Source organism: Phalacrocorax aristotelis, chromosome 19, assembly GCF_949628215.1.
Source record: "Phalacrocorax aristotelis chromosome 19, bGulAri2.1, whole genome shotgun sequence".
NCBI lineage: Eukaryota > Metazoa > Chordata > Aves > Suliformes > Phalacrocoracidae > Phalacrocorax > Phalacrocorax aristotelis.
This window is the reverse complement of record NC_134294.1, coordinates 1,580,653-1,598,646: the sequence shown is the minus strand read 5'-3', so window position 1 is coordinate 1,598,646 and position 17,994 is coordinate 1,580,653. Positions and strand designations below refer to the sequence as shown.

The 17,994-nt window shown below is 51.8% G+C and overlaps 1 protein-coding gene across 7 annotated transcripts in view; it reads right to left on the bottom strand.

The window, feature by feature from the left end:
• Positions 1-2,674: 2,674 nt before the first annotated feature.
• Positions 2,675-17,994, bottom strand: part of SPEN (spen family transcriptional repressor) — a 69,007-nt gene continuing 53,687 nt past the window's right edge. For 4 of the 7 annotated variants that reach the window (XM_075114069.1, XM_075114071.1, XM_075114073.1 and 1 more), the window contains 5 exons: positions 8,339-16,277; positions 7,320-7,733; positions 6,267-6,461; positions 5,583-5,741; positions 2,675-4,043 (listed from right to left, as the gene is read on the bottom strand). In XM_075114069.1, coding sequence (XP_074970170.1) covers positions 3,912-4,043; positions 5,583-5,741; positions 6,267-6,461; positions 7,320-7,733; positions 8,339-16,277 — 8,839 coding nt within the window. In that variant the 3' untranslated portion in view covers positions 2,675-3,911. Of the gene's footprint in view, positions 4,044-5,582; positions 5,742-6,266; positions 6,462-7,319; positions 7,734-8,338; positions 16,281-17,994 lie in introns of all 7 variants that reach the window. The other 3 variants (XM_075114068.1, XM_075114070.1, XM_075114072.1) reach the window with 1 other exon arrangement.

The following is a 17,994-nucleotide window of genomic DNA, read 5'->3' as shown; positions in this document are numbered from 1 at the left end:
CGGCTGATGCTCGTGGGGTGGGGGGAGATGCTGCTGCAGGCACAGTGTGACACCCCCCCAAGATGAGGATTTTTGGGGAAGAAGGGGGTCCCCCAGGCCCAGAGCCGCTGGGCTGGGCGGGAGGGGTTACCGAAACACTCCTTTAATTGCTAATGAGGGCTTGATGGATTGAAAAGGGGGATAATTGAGACAATAGAGGTAAAAAGGTGGTTCAGGTTTTGCCAGTGGGCTTTTGGGGTGAAAGAGAGGGGAGACCCTCACCCTGCGCCCCCAGCCCCGCCCAGGGCCAGCGGGGCCGCAGGCAGAGAGCCCCTTTTGGGTTAAAAGAAGGACAGAAAGGTGCTGCTGGCTCCCCGGGCTGGGAGCCCAGCCCTGCAGTTTGGGGCCACAGCTGGGGTCTCCCCCACGACCTGCTGTGGTGGAGGCGGGGACTGAGGGGGGCCAGGGGCTGTGCGTCTGTCTGTGTGTCTGTCCCTGTTGCCCTGCCCGGGAGCTGGGAGGATTCAGGCCTCTGGGGGGCAGCGCTGGCTCCAGCCCCATTGCCCTCAGTGCAGGGGCTGGGGGGGCTGTGTGACCCCAACGTGGGGGGAGCTGAGGAGGGAGGTCCAGGCTCGGGGCCCGTGGGGGGGAAGGGGCCTGATCCAGGCTCTTCTCAGGGCACCCGGGGCAGGACCAGGGGCACAAACCCACCGTGGGGGTGGGCTGGGGCCCTTGGAGTCAGGGTCAGGCCTGAAACCCCTCCCCATGGGAGGTGACGGACGCACGGATGGACGCACGGCCAGACGTGCAGCTGTCAGTGTATCCAGCTGGACGTGCAACCCCCTCTGTCCCCCAGAACCTCTCAGCACCTCGGGGTGGGGACAGACAGACAGACACACAGCCATGTGCATGTCCAGCCGGACACATGGATGGCTGCACAGCCATCCAGACACACGGACAGGCGTGTGGCCAGATGGACATGGGGACAGTTGTGCAGCCAGACAGTCACCGGTAGAGCTGGACACACGACTGTTGTACGTCTAGCTAGTTTTATGTCTGTCTGGACGGACAGACACCCATCCAGCTGCACACTCACTGCCTCCCCCCCCCCCACTGCCAATGTTTGTCTGTCTGTGCCCCATCCGTTTGTCTGGAGCCAAGATCAGGCCTGGCCTTGCCCCGCCCCATCCCTGGGATGGGTGATGGACACACAGATAGGCACGGACAGACAGACACATGGCTGCTGGGGGCTGGGCATCTCAAGGAGTCCGATCCTGCCCGGAGGTGGGGGCAGGGTTTTTGGTTTTCAGAGTGGGACCGTTGGGGCAAAAAAGCCCATTTTTGGGAAGGGTGGGGATGGTGATGCGAGACCAGATGGGCAGGCGTCTGTCTGCGTGGCCACCTGTCCATCCAGCTGGCCGCACAGCTGTCTGTGTGTCTGGCTACTGCAAGAGCAGCGCACAGCCAAGTGTACCGCACCCGTCCGTGTGTCCGTCAGTCTGTGCAACTGTCCGTCTGTGCGATTCGCTGTGAGTCCAGCTGGATTTGTGCTCGTCTGTGTGTCTGGTTGCACATACAGCTGTCCGTGTGTCTGGATGCCCCTGCAGCTGTGGGTTGCCACCAGCCACTCAGCCATCCATCCCCTCGGCCGTGTGTCCGGCTGGACATGCAAATGTCCGTGTGTCCAGCTGGACGAACAGCTGTGCCCCCAGTCCTGTTTCCAGCTGGAAGGTCACCTGTCCGTGCATCCAGCTGGATGTACACCTGTCCGTTTGTCTAGCTGGATGGGCATGTATCCGTGTGTCCAGCTGGGGGTGTGACTGCAGCGCCCCACCCCGCCCTGGGTCGGGGAAGGGGATGGGGACAGATGGACACACAGACGGGAGCAGGTTACATGGCCAGACCATGCAGACTGTTGCACGGTCAGCCACCCAGCGGGACACATGGACAGCGCTAGGTCCAGCCAGACAGACGCCCGCCCAGCCTCCTCACCCTGGCACCACTCCACAGCAAAATGGGCTTTTTTTGCCCCAAAGGCCCTGCTCCAAAACCCAGCAATTTCACACACACATAGCCTTTTTGTCCTGGTTTTTAACCCAAACCAGGCTCCTCTGCCGCCAGCCCGCTGGCCCTCAGCGGGGCGGGGGAGGGGCGCAGGTCTCCCCTCACCCCACCCCCGCTGGCCGCTCCGGCGGGGCCCAGACCCCAGATTTTCTCCTAAATTTCTTTTTTTAACCAGATCTTCTTGATTCAAACCCAGTCCCAGCAGCATCAGTGACGCAACCGAGGGTTTTGGCGGCTCCCACCAGCTCCTGGCGCCGCCTCCCTCCTGCGCCAGAGCACGGCCCGCTTTTGGGTGGAAAAGTGATGGAACCGTGAATTCTGGCGGTTGTTTTTTAAAGGCCTGTGAATATCAGAATTCAGGGGAATTTTTTTGCGAGTAGTTGGTGCGTAGCGAAATTAAACTTTGAATTTTATAGGAAAAAATTAGCAACATATTGGGTTTTTTTTCCAACAAATTAGTTACAACAGGCGAGGGAAAATAACCAAAGATTTGCATTTCTGCTGAGAAAATGTTCTTCTTTCTTCTTTTTTTTAAAGAGCACGGTGACGACTCCTGGGGGAGCCCCCGACCGTCCTTCCGCTCTCCCCCCCCCATCCCGAGCGGCCGAGGGACGAGATCCGAGCGCCGAGGTGTTTTGTATTTTTTAATAAAGTTTGTAATCCAATGGACACACAAAACAAAACTGCGCTGAGAAAAAAAAAAAAAAACAAAAACAAAAAACCAAAAAAACAGTTCCATAAATTAATAAGTGTTAGGGAAGGCGAAGGGGGGCGGGGGGGGGGGGGGGGGGGGGCAAAAGTCTTTTGTACAAGTGTATAACACTTCCACAGCTCATGAGACGAGGGGGGGCATGTTTAAATGAAGCGCACTTACAAATGAGTGACAATACAAAGTCTGAGTATGAAAATAAGATTTTCTCTGAAAACACATTTTTGGCACAGATTAAAAAAAAATGTATGTTGTGGGGATTTGATTTTTTTTTTTTAAAGTCAGTATTATATATATTTATATATATTATATATATATTTATATATACACACACCCACTGAGTTCTGCATATCCCACCAGGAAGGAAAATAGCTCTCCCTTTTGTGTTTTTTTTTTTTTGTTTGTTTGTTTGTTTTTTTCATTTTCTATTTTCTTTTTTTTTTTTTTTTCAGTGTAAACTGTACATCCCAGATGAAGAGAAGACGGCTGCAGCAGGGGCAAGTGGAGGAGAGGAAGGTTCACATCCAGAAAAAAAAAAAAATAAAACAAAACAAAACAAAAAAAAACCCCAAAGGGAAAAAAAAAACCAAAAACCAACCAATAAAATAAAAAAGATAATGTGTGAAATGCTCCTTGACCCACAGATCTCAGCAGAAGTCCCCAGGTCCTGCGTTTAGTCCACGGCGCGTGTTAATGTGTGTCAAGACATCCAGAACGTCACAGCGTGTCTCCAACTGTGCAAAGGTCCGAGTCACTAATTTAGTGCAAAGGCAGTTCAGGTTCTTTTTTATTTTTTTCCTTTTTTTTTTGTTAAAAAAAATAAGCCATCCTTTATCTTTTCCCCAAAAGGAGGCACAGAAACCCAATACCAGTCCGCCTGCTGAGTGCATCAGTTGTCCGTAAGCTAAAGCAATATGTAAACATACAAGGTAGCGGAACCACTACCCAGCGACAGTTTGATCGAGGCCGGTTAGGGCAGGAGGCTGGTAGTCTGGCAGCATTTTCTTGTTTCATTACTTTCTTTCTCTCTTTTTATTTATTTTTATTTTAATCTTTTTGGTGGTTTTTGTGGGCTTTGTTTTTTTTTTGTGTGGTTTTTTTTTTTTTTTTTGCTGCAGGGCCTTGGAAAAAAAAATTAAGTCAGTAACCGGTAAACAGCTCATACCGACGCGATGACAATCATCAGGTGAGGAGAGATGTTGGAGATGCTGGCGAGGAGGTCCGGGGCTAGGCGGGACAGGTGGCTTTCCGAAAATTCGCAGGGTGGGAAGATCTGCAGAACGTAGGCAGGCTGCGAGGGAGGAAAGAAAGGTGTGTGAGAGAGGAGCTAGGTGAGGGCTGGCCAAAAATGCAGGAGGTTTAACAAGGCCCAGGGCCGGGTCCTGCCCTTGGGTCACACCAACCCCAGGCAACGCCCCAGGCCTGGGGCAGAGGGGCTGGGAAGTGCCCGGTGGAGAAGGCCCTGGGGGTGCTGGCTGACAGCCGGCTGGGCATGAGCCAGCAGTGCCCAGGTGGCCAAGGAGGCCACCAGCCCCCAGGCTTGTGTCAGCACTGGGGTGGCCAGCAGGAGCCGGGCAGGGATGGGGCCCCTGTGCTCGGCCCTGGGGAGGCCCCACCTCGAATGCTGGGCTCAGGTTTGGGCCCCTCGGGACAAGAAGGCCCTGGAGGGGCTGGAGCGTGTCCAGAGAAGGGCAGCAGGGCTGGGGCAGGGTCTGGAGCACAAGTGTGCTGGGGGGCGGCTGAGGGAGCTGGGGGGGTTTAGCCTGGAGAAGAGGAGGCTGAGGGGAGCCCTTCTCGCTCTCTGCAGCTGCCTGAGAGGGGCTGTATTGGGGGGGGGGGGTGGTCTCTGCTCCCAAGTCACCAGTGACAGGGCGAGAGGGAACGGCCTCAGGCTGCATCAGGGCAGGTTTAGGTTGGGTGTGAGGGAAAATGCCTTCCCTGCCAGAGCGGTCAGGCCCTGGCACAGGCTGCCCTGAGAGGGGGGGGAGTCACCGTCCCTGGGGGTGCTCAGAAACGTGCAGACGTGGCACTTGGGGCCATGGTTTAGGAGGCCTGGGGGTGTTGGGCTGGGGGTTGGACTTGATGATCCCAGAGGCCTTTTCCAACCTTAGTGATTCTGTGATTTACTCTATGAAAATAGGACATTCGGATGGTTTTTGGGTGTTTAAAGGCTCATAAATGAACAGACTCATAGGAAAAGGGAGAGGCTGTCTGGCAGCCTCAGGTGTGGGTCCTGAGGTAGGGGGTTTTTCCACACCAGGGATGTAAGAACTGGTTTTATTGCAAAAGACAAAAATAATTCCCATTAACTATCATTTCAGCAGTTGTTCCACACGCCAATGCCTCATTCTGGGCTGTTTACACCCAGGGAACAGACTCAAGCTGATTCAATGCACCAACGCATCCGGAATAAATGCTCCCCATCACCAAACCCAAACGTTTTGCCTTTATGTGGCAAAGAGCAAGAAAACTCCAGGTGTCCTGGAAAAATCAGGGTATGATGTGAAGAAGAAAGAAGGGCTCTGGTTCCAGAAGAGTTGGAAAATGGGTTTGGCTTGTTTTCAGCCGAAGATGTAGGGCTGTGAAAAACAGAATGTACATTTGGGGTGGGTTTTTTTGGCTTTGCAGTTCGTCTTCATTAATTTTATCAATTATGTCGGTGCACTTTGGTGACGTAACCAGCCAGCATGGTAAACGTGGGGGCTTTATTTTGATGATAAAGACAGGCACCTCAACAATTTTAAGCGAAAACCTGGGTTGGAAGGCCGTAGGTCCTGTTATTTATCAGTTTAGTTTATCTACGGCATTTCAGGGCTCTCCCTGCCAATACCTGATTAGAGCCGGGGTTGGGAACGTTGATGATTCCTGCAGCTTGCTTCGCCTGCAGGTAGCTGATGAACGCAGCCTTGAGTGACTCCGTCTGATTCACTACGTCTTCCTGGTCTCGGCCACAAGGCAAGGCCAGTAGCAGGCAGTAATCGCTCTCCACCTGGAACGAAAATACAGGAATTCAAATGTTTGCTGGGAACAGGCCTGTTCCTGACGCACATTCGTGATCTGCAGAGGAAAATCCTCGCTTTGAACTCCTTCGAAGTTACAAAAGACGTGCTGAAAGCTCGGCCAGCCTAGACTGTGGTAAGGGCTGAAAACCAGTGATTTCCACGGCCGCCTGAACTCCACTTTCCACCTCACTCACACGTGTCGGAGCCCGCAGGAATTTATTCCGGCGCCAGGTGAGTTCAAAGGTTTCCCAACTCCACCATTCCCTTTTCTGTGATCGCAGAGCAATACCTACAGCTCACGACTTGCGGTCGGTATTTCACACTCTTGGAGACGAGGGAATCGCGCAGCGATTACCAGAATCCCAAAATAACACGACACAAGCAACAGGAGCCCAAGTTTCTGGGAGAATCAGTGGTGTTTTGTTACACGGCTGGTGAGAGCAGCACAGCTTTCAGCACGCAGGTATTAGCTCTTCCCAAACATGCGTCCGCACCCCGGCCCAACCCCTCACCATCATCCTGCGCGCGACGCCCTCCAGCTGCGAAGCCTCCAGTCGCATGCGCTGCGCGATTCTCAGCGGTGGCCCCCCCTCCGGCGCCGGCAGGGACCGGTGCGCCAAGACGTTATTACCGGAGACGAAGTGGAGCTGGACAGCGGCTGTGTCGTTTTTTAGAGCCAAAAGGCCCTGCCAGACAATCGGGTATTTCTGGAAAGAGAGAGAGAAGAAATATTGAAAGCAAATGAAGGACAGTGGGATCTTAAATCCCGCCTGAGCTGCTCATTTGCCTCTGATACTTTCATGGCAATTAAGACACCACTGCTTTGCTTTAAGGACTCGGTACAGGCGTAAGATCGTATCACTCCTCGTACGCACTGATCCGGGCTTGGGTTAGGTCCTGCTGTATCAGTAATTCAGTCCTTTTTCTTCCAGCTGGCTAAGATGCCTGGGTGGCTCCCTTCATCGTAACATCAGAGCGCTTCCCAGTCTTTCAGCCTCCCACACGGCACGAGGCAGAGCGGGGCTGTTACCGAACACTGTTTTCTCTTTTACAAATGGGAGAACTGGGAAACAGCAGCAGCAGGAGAGTTGCTCAATGTTATACGGGAAGTACTCAGCACCGAATGCAACCCTCAGTTCCTCGTCAGTGCCTGTTACTATCTCCCTCTTCCTCAGACTCTAGGCTTTGGGAGACTTTTATTTTTTTTCTTCAAATTAAATACACCATCACTCTCTCCTGCCCATGAAGAAAACCTTCCAAAGGAACAGCTGACAGTAAAAATGATGCAGCACTGCCTGCCTGAGCCTGCAGGCTGTTTGAAACAATAATGACAGAAACAGGGGCTGCTCTGCATTAGCAGCGCCTTATCTTGACACTCTAGGAAACGCCATATGAACGTGAACACAGCTTAAAATTCACTGGGGACAGAAAAAGCCCAGAAAGCAGACAGAAGATCGAGCGCCTTCTCCGCATCTGAAGCATTTGATGCAAGGGGGTCAGCTTTTCTCCCCGGATGAGGAGCATGAGGCTACTCGGCCAGGAGAAGAGGACGGAGCGACACTTACCGTCAGAAGCTGAACCATATCCACAGGTCTCTGCGAAACGGGGTGAGGAGACGGCTCTTGTTTGAGAGCAGACTGGGGCTCAGGGCGATTGAGGGGCAGCCCCGGCGGCGCCCCGGGACCCGACGTCGTCGGGATAAACATGGATTGCTTGGGCACCGCCTGAGGTTGATGTGGTGACGGAAGCTCCTGTTTCATCGAAATGGCAACGGGGGAAGGGTAGGAGGTCTGGCCCGTGTCCGCTTGTGCCCTCTGAAGGTGGACGTGAGGGTCTATCGGTGCCGCATGCCTATTTACAGTGGGGTGGTGGCTCTGTTCAGGCCCTGCTGCCGGCGGGCCCTTGGGATCCTGGGGGATCTGAGGAGTCTTGCTGCGTACCGGCTGGCTAGGGTGTGAGTGTTCGCCCTCCGGTAGACCCTGCGAAGCAGACGGCAGGGGAAAAAGGAAAGATTTTAGGCCATGGGCATATTGGAACTCGTTAATTCAACAAGGCTGCCAGGACACCAGCAGGTTGCTGCTGGAGAAACCTTGAGTGCGTCTCTGCACCACCAAACCAGCCCTGCTGCGCTGGTATCTGGACCAGCCTCTCCTTCCAAAGCCACCCCAGCAGCCCCTCACAGCCGAGAGCTGAAACACATCCCCTGAATCCTGCCCCAAGCCTGTCCTTAGCCACGCCATCGTCCAAGGGTGTCTGACCCATGTGGCACCTTGATGCTGGCAGTTCTCCCTCCAGCCCCTCTACATCTAGGAACCTCTAGGCAGCTTCACACCTTCTCGTTGGAGTCATAGTGTAGTTAAGAAAATGGAAGCTAAAGGCTTCCTCTAAAGCTAAGCAGTGTTCAAACCCTATTTCCCGAACAAAAATAGCTCCTCTTGTGCTGTGAACTCAAGCAGGGCTTGGAGACTAACCACAGAGAGCTGAACTCGGCTCCTGTGGCCGTGCAGAGCCACACTGGGGCTGTAATTAGCTCAAAGCACTCCAGATTTCAGGTAGACGGAGAAGAAAGGGGTTTACTTCTCACCTGAGATGGGGTCATGCTCCGGGAAGGCAACCCGATTGGCGAGGCACCCGGGAACTGAGGATGCCCGAGCTGTGCCGCCGTATGGTAATTCCTCATGTCTCCATACACAGACCGATAATCGTGAAAGGAGCTCCCCGCGGGGTGCATGATCTGTACCCCGTGCGGTACCACCACCGGCTGCGTCAAAGGCAGTCCAGGCAGCTGGCTGCTGGAGGGGACGCTGAGGAGCCGGGGTTCGCTGTGAGGAGAGTGTGCCATCTTGCCTTCGGAGGATTTTGGTGTCTCTTTTCCGGGCTGTGGGGTCTTGCTGACGGGGGGAGTTTTCACAGCCCCTTCAGGCGTTCGGGATTGTCTCGTTTCCGAGTGGTGCTCGCCCACAGCGGCCATGTGCGGGTGCATGATCATCCTCACGTCCCGGGGGACGTTGTACTGGTCGAGCCTGATGCTCGTGGGGTGCATACGGTAATCCGGCTGCATCACCAGGACGTCGGACTGAACGGGGGCTGGTCCCCTGCACACCGTGGTGTGGTGGTAGTGCATCTCCTCCTCGGGGGCATGCTGAGAAGACAAAGGAGGCATGACTATGTCCCGTATCGGAGCTGGCTGGGGCGTGCTGGAGCGCTGAGGTTTGATCTCTATCTGGGGTTGCAGAGCAGCTCGGGGGGAGTGGAGCGCTTCAGGGCGGATGCCGTAAGGGATGCCGGAGAGAGGAGGGGTGTTCATTCTCACCTCGCCTTGGGACAGATGGCCCAGGGACACAGTCTGTGTTACGCTGTGAGGGGGCATGATAACAGATTGCTCGGGGTGCATGCTGGATATGTACTGAGGAACGGGAATTCCCGGCGCCAGCATGACCGGGGTGCTGCTCGATAGAGCCGGAGATGAGGTACTGCCGGGATGACAAGCCCGGGGGAACGGCGATGGCGAGTGCCCGCTAGTACGCGGCGAGTGCGGCTCCTGTTTGGTGACCCCCAAGTGGGAAATAGCCCGGTCGGTTGGGGTGCTGGGTCCTGAGCTGACGTGGTTTGCTTCCGAATGCATTTTCCCAGAGAGGGAAGGATGGTGAGGACTAACTCCAGGACTCAGGTTGGAGGGCTGCAGAGTCTTGGTCTCCACTTTCAGGGCAGCTGGATCGGACAGTTTTTTGTTCACAACCATCTGGTTGTGGACGAGTACAGGTGGAGTGTTTACAGTCTGTGTGAGGACTTTACCAGGCTGAGACGCTGGAGTCTGGACAGAAAGGTGGGATGAGTCAGACTTCTCCAGCGCAGTGCGCTCTTGTTTAACGGAGGCGATAACAGGCGATGTATTGTAAGGTTGAGTTCCTAGTACCAAAGAAGAATGGGTGGAAACAGTCCCGTAGCCTGCCGAGGTCTGGGAGCCTTTCGGCGTTGGCTGAGATGGCGTGATAGGTTCCTGTTTAATCTGAGACTTGGATACAGACTGCTGAAACTCTATGTCGACAGCACTGGCTGGGGGAATCTGGCTGATCTTGGCACTAATTCGCTGAGGGCCTTCCGTCTTCTGCCCTGAGTAACTCAGAAGCACGACACCTTCCGAGGTGTTCACCCGCAGCCCCGGACTGGACCCAGTCTCTACAGGCCTCTCCTCAATAATAGACATTGACCCCGGATGAAACCTGCTGTTATCATTTGTGCTTGACCTCTGCTTAAATTTCGGCGAGGGGGCGTTGACGAGACACGTCTGGGTTTGGGGAGCTTGCTTCACCAAGGCGATCCTCGGAGCCTCCTCCAGATCCACACTGTGGGGCATCCTGCTTATAACAGAAGTGGCTTTGGGAGCAATCACAGTACTTATCTTTTCCTTCTCGCTGAACACCGGTGCTTCGGCCACCGGTGGGTCCAAGGCGTTGGTGACGGGAACTGCTGGCTTCTCCTCTGAAACTGGCTTTATGGCCTCTACTGCGGGGTGGAGGGGTGCCTCCTCCAAACGAGGCGCACTCACCGGCTCAGCGTGCGTTGTCGTCACGTGCGTGGAGGTTATGCTCGTCGCTGAGACGTACTTGGGCTCCATAAGTATCTTCCTCAAAGTGCTGGAGTTTGTATCAATATCTGATGCCTTTGTGTCTGGTGGGAGAGCGGGAGGGGGCGTGGAATGGGCACGGGGTTCCTCGTGCCTTACCATCCACTCTGGCACCTTGGCAGCGCCAGAGTGAAGGGGGACGATGGCGGTGGGCACCGGGGTGGGCAGCTTGGCTGCGGCCACTGCTGAAGGGACAGCAGGAAGGGCTGCATTTGGGGCGCTCGGCGGCGTGACGGGTGCGTTCTCCATGGGCGACCGTATCTTGAACCCACTCTGACTTCCCTCATCGAGGAGAACCGGTGGGGTGGCCAGGTCCAGAGGAGCCGGAGCGGGCGCTTTTGGAGAGTTGCTGCTCTCAGCGACAGCTTCGTGCACGGCCACAACGTCAACGGCTGCGGCCTTGCTGGCATCGGGAACGCTTGGCTCCATGGACACCTGAGCTGTGGTTTTAGGTTGCTTTTCCTCCTTTGAGGCTTCTTCAGGTTTTGTCTTTACTTCGTTGGCGGGGGGTGACTTGCTCTGCACCCTCTCCGGCTCAAAGGTGTTGACCTCAGCAGTGTCGCCCTTTCTGCCCGTGCTCCTTTTGCGCCTTTGCCGCGTGGTTTTCTGACGGCCCTTTTCCTTCCGAGCAACTTCAGCCTCCTGCAAGGTCTCGGCCTCCTGCGCAGAGTTGGATGATTCGCTGAAGCTGACTTCGGCCTCCTTGCTCTCTGTCTCTACAGCCGACGGGGCAGAGCTGGGAACCGTCTGCACCGTGGGCTCGATGGCAGCCTCAGTTTCTAAGATGTTATTCACCGCCTGATCAGTCTCGGGCTCCATCTCCTCCCGAGGCGATGGTAACACCAAGGGCTCTGCGGGGATTTCAGCTTCTGATTCAGCGGGATACGTCGGGGGTGCAGGAAAGCTTTCTGTCTCCCCAGAAATATCATTGATGATGGAGCCGATGGCCGCTGCCAGCTCGGTTTCACTAGCCTGATGAGCGGGTTTATCTCCTTCCTCCTCCTGACGAACTTCAGGCACATCTGCCGTCGGCTCTTTGTAGGCAGCAATTGATGGAGGAGTTTCGGTGAGTTTTGCAATGTTCTCCACGGCCTGCTCGAGTTCGATCTGTTTTGCTAATTGGGCAGCTTCAGGGGACTGCTTTGGTTCCCGCATCACCTCCTTTTCTGTTTCGGGGAACGAATCTTCTACCTCATTCTTAGCAAAATGGGGTGGCAAGATGTCATCTTTCTGGGGGCTCTTCATTTTGGCTGGCGACACTGCCACCGGCTCTGCCTCCTCCTCAGTTGGCCGCAGGGCGCCCTTGACTTCGTCCACATTGAGGCGTATTTCTACATTTTTGAGACACACAGATGCTTTATCTACAACAGTTTTGGTATTTTTATACCTTCCCCTTTTGGATTTCGTAACCTTTTCCGGTACCGGCTTCTTCTCAATGACCTCAACTGTGGGGATTTCTAGCTGGTTTTTCTCCGCATCCAGTTCTTTCCTATCACGTTTCTGCTCGCTCACTGCTGGCTCTTTCTCAGTGGCTTTTGCTTTATTACTGTTGTCACCAATGCTCGATTCCTGACCACTTCTTTCAGCAGTATCTTCAGATTCAGCCACAATATCAGCTTTCGGTTCGTTCTTCCCTTTCTTCCCCTGTTGGCTGGTAGCAGCTGATGAGTGACTGTGTGTTAGCTTCTGGGATCTAGGAGACCTCCAACCTTCTGCAGGCTTAGGAGCTTCCACAGCATCTTTAGTTTCAGCCTCCTCCAGCTCTTGCTGTACCGGTTCTGTCTTTATTGGAGAGATGTCTTCCTCTGGCTTACGGCGGGTCTTTGGAGGTCTTCCCCTCCTCGGGGTCGTAGGAACAGTTGTCACTGTCTCCTGCGTTTCCTTTTCCCCTCTCTTCCTAGTGGACCTAGTGACCTCCATGGAGTCCTTCACCGGAGATGGGCCTTCATTGTCCCCAGTGGTAGCGTAGACCGACCTGACGTTTCTGCGCCTAGTCCGGCCTATCGGCAAGCTTGGCTCCACGTTTTCTGGCTCTGCAGCAGAACTTGGAGATTTAGCAGCGTTCCTCGAAACCTTCTCTGCCTCCACTTTCAATTCGGAAAGCTTCTGCATCTCCCCACGGGGAGAACTTGACCTTTTGAGTTTTTCACGGTCAATTCTTTCACTCTTCCTCGTGACAGGCTTTTCTGTGACGTTAGCTGCAGCCGACTGCACGGGAGTCTTGGAGCGTTTACTCTTGTAGGACTTTTTATCTTTTACAACAACTGGAGGTTCGACTTCCATATCATTGTCAGAAACGGGTGGCAGGACCTCAGCAGCCGCCTCCACCTTTTGACTCGCACTAGCATCAGTGTTGGCAGAAGGCAGAGGGTTTTCTTCTTTAGGTTCGGCAGCCTCATCGGACTTCTGAACTAGCTTGGGCGGAGGTGGGATCAACTGGGCAGCATCAGGTTCTGGATCTACACTGATGTCTGCTTGGGGAAACGAAGCTCCGGGAGTAGGAGGCTTGGTATCCAAGTACGAAGGATGCTCTGTTGCCACAGCATCCTCCTCTGGTGCCAAGGTTGTAGCAACAACTTCTTTACTAGCTTCTGCGACTGGCAGGGGTTCGGTTTGCTCGGGTGGTTCGATTTTGACAGGAGCAGCAAGTTCAGGAAAAGGTTTTTGTTCCTCCGCTGTAGAAGCTGGTTCAGATGGTTTTTCTTCTTTCACAGCAGCTGTTTCCACCACTACCTTTTCATTTGCTACCTTCTCAGAAGCAACCGGTGCTGGTTCCTGTGGTAGGACAGCGACTGAAGAGGGACCAACCGCTGAGGAAGTTTTATGTTCTGGTTCTTTACTGTCAGGAACCGTTTCTGGTGTTTTCGGCCGGTTTTCTTTATCTTCCTGTTTTTCCGCTTCTTTTGGTTTCTGATCTTTCTCCTTTTCTTTCTGCTGCATTCGCGTTAGTTCAATGAACCTACTGTGGAAGAGAACCACCGGTTCTTGCACCAAATCTGCCGCACTGTTAGTCCCATCAGAGGAAGACTGTCTCCCATACAATCTACCAGAAATGAAGTCGAGATCATCGTCTTTTCTCTCTAAATGCTGCAGGCGCTTGGAGTCCTGTTCAAAGATTGAACTATGCAAAAAACGAGAAGCGAACAGTTCCTGTCTCTCTTGTTCCTCCTCTTTATGATCTTCTTTCTTATCATCCAGTTTCCCACCTTCAGAATCGGTCCTGATTTTTTTCTTTTTCATATACCAAGATGGAATAGGTCTCGGAGCTGAGTCAACCTTCTCTTTGTCTTTATTGTTTCTAAAACTAGCAAATCTTGAATCCCAATCTAGAAAGGACCAGTTTTCTTCTCTGGACGAAGAGAGAGATTTAGCTCTTTCCAGCAAGGCCTTTGTGTCTGGTGTGATTGTCTTGTCCAACGCAAAAGAGTAGAATTTGTTTCTTTCTAAGGAACTTGACAGTCTTTCATCTCTTTCACGTAACTTCTCTTCTCTGTCCCTTAATAAAAAAGACAACCTGGAACTCTCTAACAAGGATGAGGCTTTCGGGGAATGGGGTTTGTTTTCACTGTCATCATCCGAATCTGAAGGCACCTCCCCGGGTTCCAGGTCTCGGACAGACCGCTTGCGTATGCTGTCTCTTTTGACGATGCTGCTTGGAAAGCTGATATCAACTCTACCAGGCTCTTGCTTCACTTGTGTTTCCCACCTACTCGAGTCATCTTCAGAACTCAGCACGGATAGTTTTATTTTAGCCATTTCTGCCATCTGCTCCCTTCTGCTGGAATCGTACGGATTAAATTTCAGCGAGTCCTCCCTCACAGTCATGTTGGAGTACGAAAGGCCCTTTTCTTCTATTTTAGGCGACTCTTTGGTTTCCTTTAACGGCATTAGCCTTGGAGAATCGAGCGTGTCATCGTCCTCGTGGAAAGGGAAGTGTCTGATACTAGGGGAGCAGGATGTCCGTTCGGAGTCCTCACTCACCTGACGAGAACTTCTATAGTTTCTTTCTCTTTTAGTGCTAATTTCAAAGTCAAACTGGTCAGTCTTTTTCCTTTTACTTGGAGGAGAGTCATCGGTGACATCTTGTGGAGGTTTTCCCACCTCATGGACCAAGCTCCGTCTTTCATATTCATCCACATCTTTCTTTGGACTGCCAAACTTCTCAGACTTCGCTATCTCCATTTCCAGCTGCTGTTTTAACCTGCGACTTTGCTCCATTTGTTTCCTGTAGCTTTGCGTGTGGTCGATGTCAATGCCAATTTTCTCCTCCGTATCAGTTGACTGAGGCTTCTCTTGGCCAAGTTTATGGTCAGGTGTGTCTTCAGGAAGACCAGAGTAGTTCTTCCTTGTGTCCTCTCTCTCTGCTCCTTGGTCATCTAGTAGCTGTACCTGTTTATGCTGGGGTTTTACTGGATTCAGTTTTTTAGAAGAGATTTCCTGAACTTCCGCTGGTTCATCGGGTGTCTCCATTAACCTCGCCTGCAGATCTAGGGTAGGACGCATGCCGATCCCACCAACAGTAAGAGTCTCCTGAATTTCTTTGGGACTAGTAACAGGAAGAAGTCTTTCCAGTTTTAGTTTTTTAGATTCCCTTTTAAGCACCTCCTTCCGCAGGGGTTTTCTCTCCAATTCCCCTTCCCTTAACATTGTCGCTTCTCTAGACGAAGCCGTTGCATCAAGCTGCTTTTTCAAAACCATGCGTGCATCTTCCTCATCCTGGCTGCTTCTTTTTACTTCCAGTTTTTGCCTGTCAGGCTTCAGATTTGCATCAGCAAAACGTCTTTTACGAGCCTCCAGCTTGTCTAAATCTACTGCATTGGCCCCCTCAGAAGTTTGCTCTATCTTCAAGTGCTTTTTGGGCTTCAGTTTTCCCTCCTTATCCACCACTTCTACGTGACTGGCAAGGGCTTTCTCTTTTTGTACCTTGGTTCTGACAGGTTCCAGTTTAGACTGATCAGACTTGGTTTGCTCAGCTTGAGATGTCTGTGTTTTTTGTTCAAGAAGTGGGGACTTCATAGTGTCGTTATCAAGCTTTGCCCTCAGTTTCTCCAAAGCCGGCTGATCAATAACTTTCCCTTCCTTTTCTTTTACTCGGGTCAACACAACGCAGGGCATTAGTTCCAGGCGGTTTTTAGCTGTCCCTTCTTTGTCACCTCTCTCTTTACTTTGTTTGCTGTTGCCCTTCAATTTTTCAGGGCTGGGCTCTCTCTCATTCTCTTGATCCGTTTCAGAAGACTGAGAGCTGGGCGAATGGATTTTTGCTTTTCGTTTTTGCTTATCCGTTTTCTCCTTTTCTAATTTTTCTGGCTTCTCCTTTCTCACCAAGCGTTTCTCCTTGTCGACTCTCTCCTGGTCGAAAGCACGCTCTTTCTCTGTTTTTTCGTTTTTTGCATAACGTTCCACGCGGGCTTTGTCGAGCTTGTCGTATCGTGGAGGAGACAGAGAGCTGCAGCTGCCACTGCGATCCGATGACCTGCTGTAAATCCTCCTCTCCGAATCGCTCTGCAGCCTTTCCGATTGCGAGGGAGAGGCTCCAGGACTCTGCGGACGCCTGGAGTGTGTCGGACTCTGGCTCCGTTCAATGGGTCTCCGTTCGTGGTCTCTGTCCCGATCAGATTCGAACCGTTCCCTCTCCCTCTCTCTCTCCCGTTGCCTGTAACTGTACTCCCTTATGTCTTGCTCATACGGATCGCCCCTGTAATCCCTGTACTCGCGTGGGTCGTCGTAGTATCGTGGGTCATAGTAGTCTCCTTGGTAGGGATCCCACTCTGCGTAAAATTCTCTGCCTCGAGCCGGGTATTCTCGCCGAGGATCTTCAGGATACGTCCCTGGAGTCCGAACAGTCTCATAGTAAGTACGATCAGGGGCATATTCGTAAGATCCTCTTCTTTCATCTCTGCTAAATATAAGAATAGAGGTGTTAGTTTTCCTTCGCAAGCAACGTACTGCATTACCAATTCTTTATCATTTTATGATAATTTCTTCATACACACATTAAGGCAACTGTACACAGCTGCATTCAGAGATTTAACAACAATGAATCAGTCTGCAGTGGATTAAATACTTTGTTAGCTTATCAGACACTGCAAGGAGTTAACCGGTCATTTCCTGATGGCTCTGCCCAGTATCTTTTCACCACCCTCACTGCTTCGTTTTTGCCAAGTTCAAATCTCGCATTCAATTCAGGTCACACAGCACCTTGTGCGCAGTCTGTCATGGTGAAGACCACCCCATCCAAGAACCTGAAACCTACCTTTGAAAACACGAGTCAAGTCAAAATTCGAGATCGGAACCTCTCCATTACTAAGTAGTAAACTGGTAACAAGATTTCTTTGAAAATGCTAAACCCTGTAAGTGATGATTTAATTCCAAAATTAGCTCTTCCGCTGCCTGTGACATGCTGACGTTGCCTATTTACAGACCAAGTCACAAAAAAAAAAAAATCAGGTTGTTTATGAGGGCGGGTGAATCCATGGGAAGCATTCAGCAAAGTCAAGGAATTAGCGTTATCTCAATATCTCCAAACAGCAAAAATAAGCCATTTATAACACTGAACTTGCCTTTTTGGCATAGGGGTGGCATAGAGCTGGTGCTCCAATTCTCCACCACTACAGTGCTTTGCACGCTCTATTTCACATACTTTTCTTTGGCTTCACAGTTTATGCTTTATGTTAAAAGCTGACAGCTTCACGTTTTAACAAAGGTACAAAATTGGAAAAGAACACAAAGAAACAAAACATGGAGGACAAAAACCTCATTCTGCAAGAGAAGTGGGACATTGTGAAAGGCAGCTGTGAAGTTAAAAAAAATTAATCATGTTTCTTGTTTGGGGGTTTTGTGGTTCTTTTTCCTATTTAGACAGGGCTACAACTATAACCTAAGAGGAACTGGTTAGTGCAGATGTTAGCAAGGGACCATGAACTGCCAGTAGGAGCTCGGAGGAGGACTAAGAAGATGCAGAATCCCAAGACTCACTGCAGAGCTTGCTCAGTCACTCCGTGATTCATTCATTATTCCTAAGTATCTCGTAATGACTGCATGAGCATAATGACAGAAAAGGAAAAGCAAGACTAACGTGTACCCAAGCATCACGTTGTTCCAGAAATCAGTGTTCTACTCAGAAATCACTTCACAGCGAAGACAAGCCCAGCTGACTCCTGTGCCTTAAAAGATACTGCACTTCGCTGTTCTGAATATGGTGTAGTTCAGAGGAAATTATTACTGACTGCTTGCTGGCACATCACAACATCTGGCAAGGACTGGGGAACACACACATTCATTTCTATTCTGCAAATCCTGATTGCCAATTTCCAAACCCTCCTCGCTTTTAAAATCTGGCAATTTTGCGCATGTGTTAGGCCAATCTGTTTTGCTGCAAAAATCCAATGAATTTATTTAGCTCACAGGTACAATCAGTGTCACGCTGGGCTTACTCATAGGTAAACCAGAACCCTAACAATTAAGCCAGCCTCTGAGGGTAATAAAAAATGCACCCACACAAAAAGAAAATGCTTCCCATAGTCATTAGTAATAAAAACATGGGTGTTTTTTCAGCCACTGAAGGAAAAAAAGCACTAAATGCGAGCGCTTCAGTGCCAGGCTGCTCTCAGCCA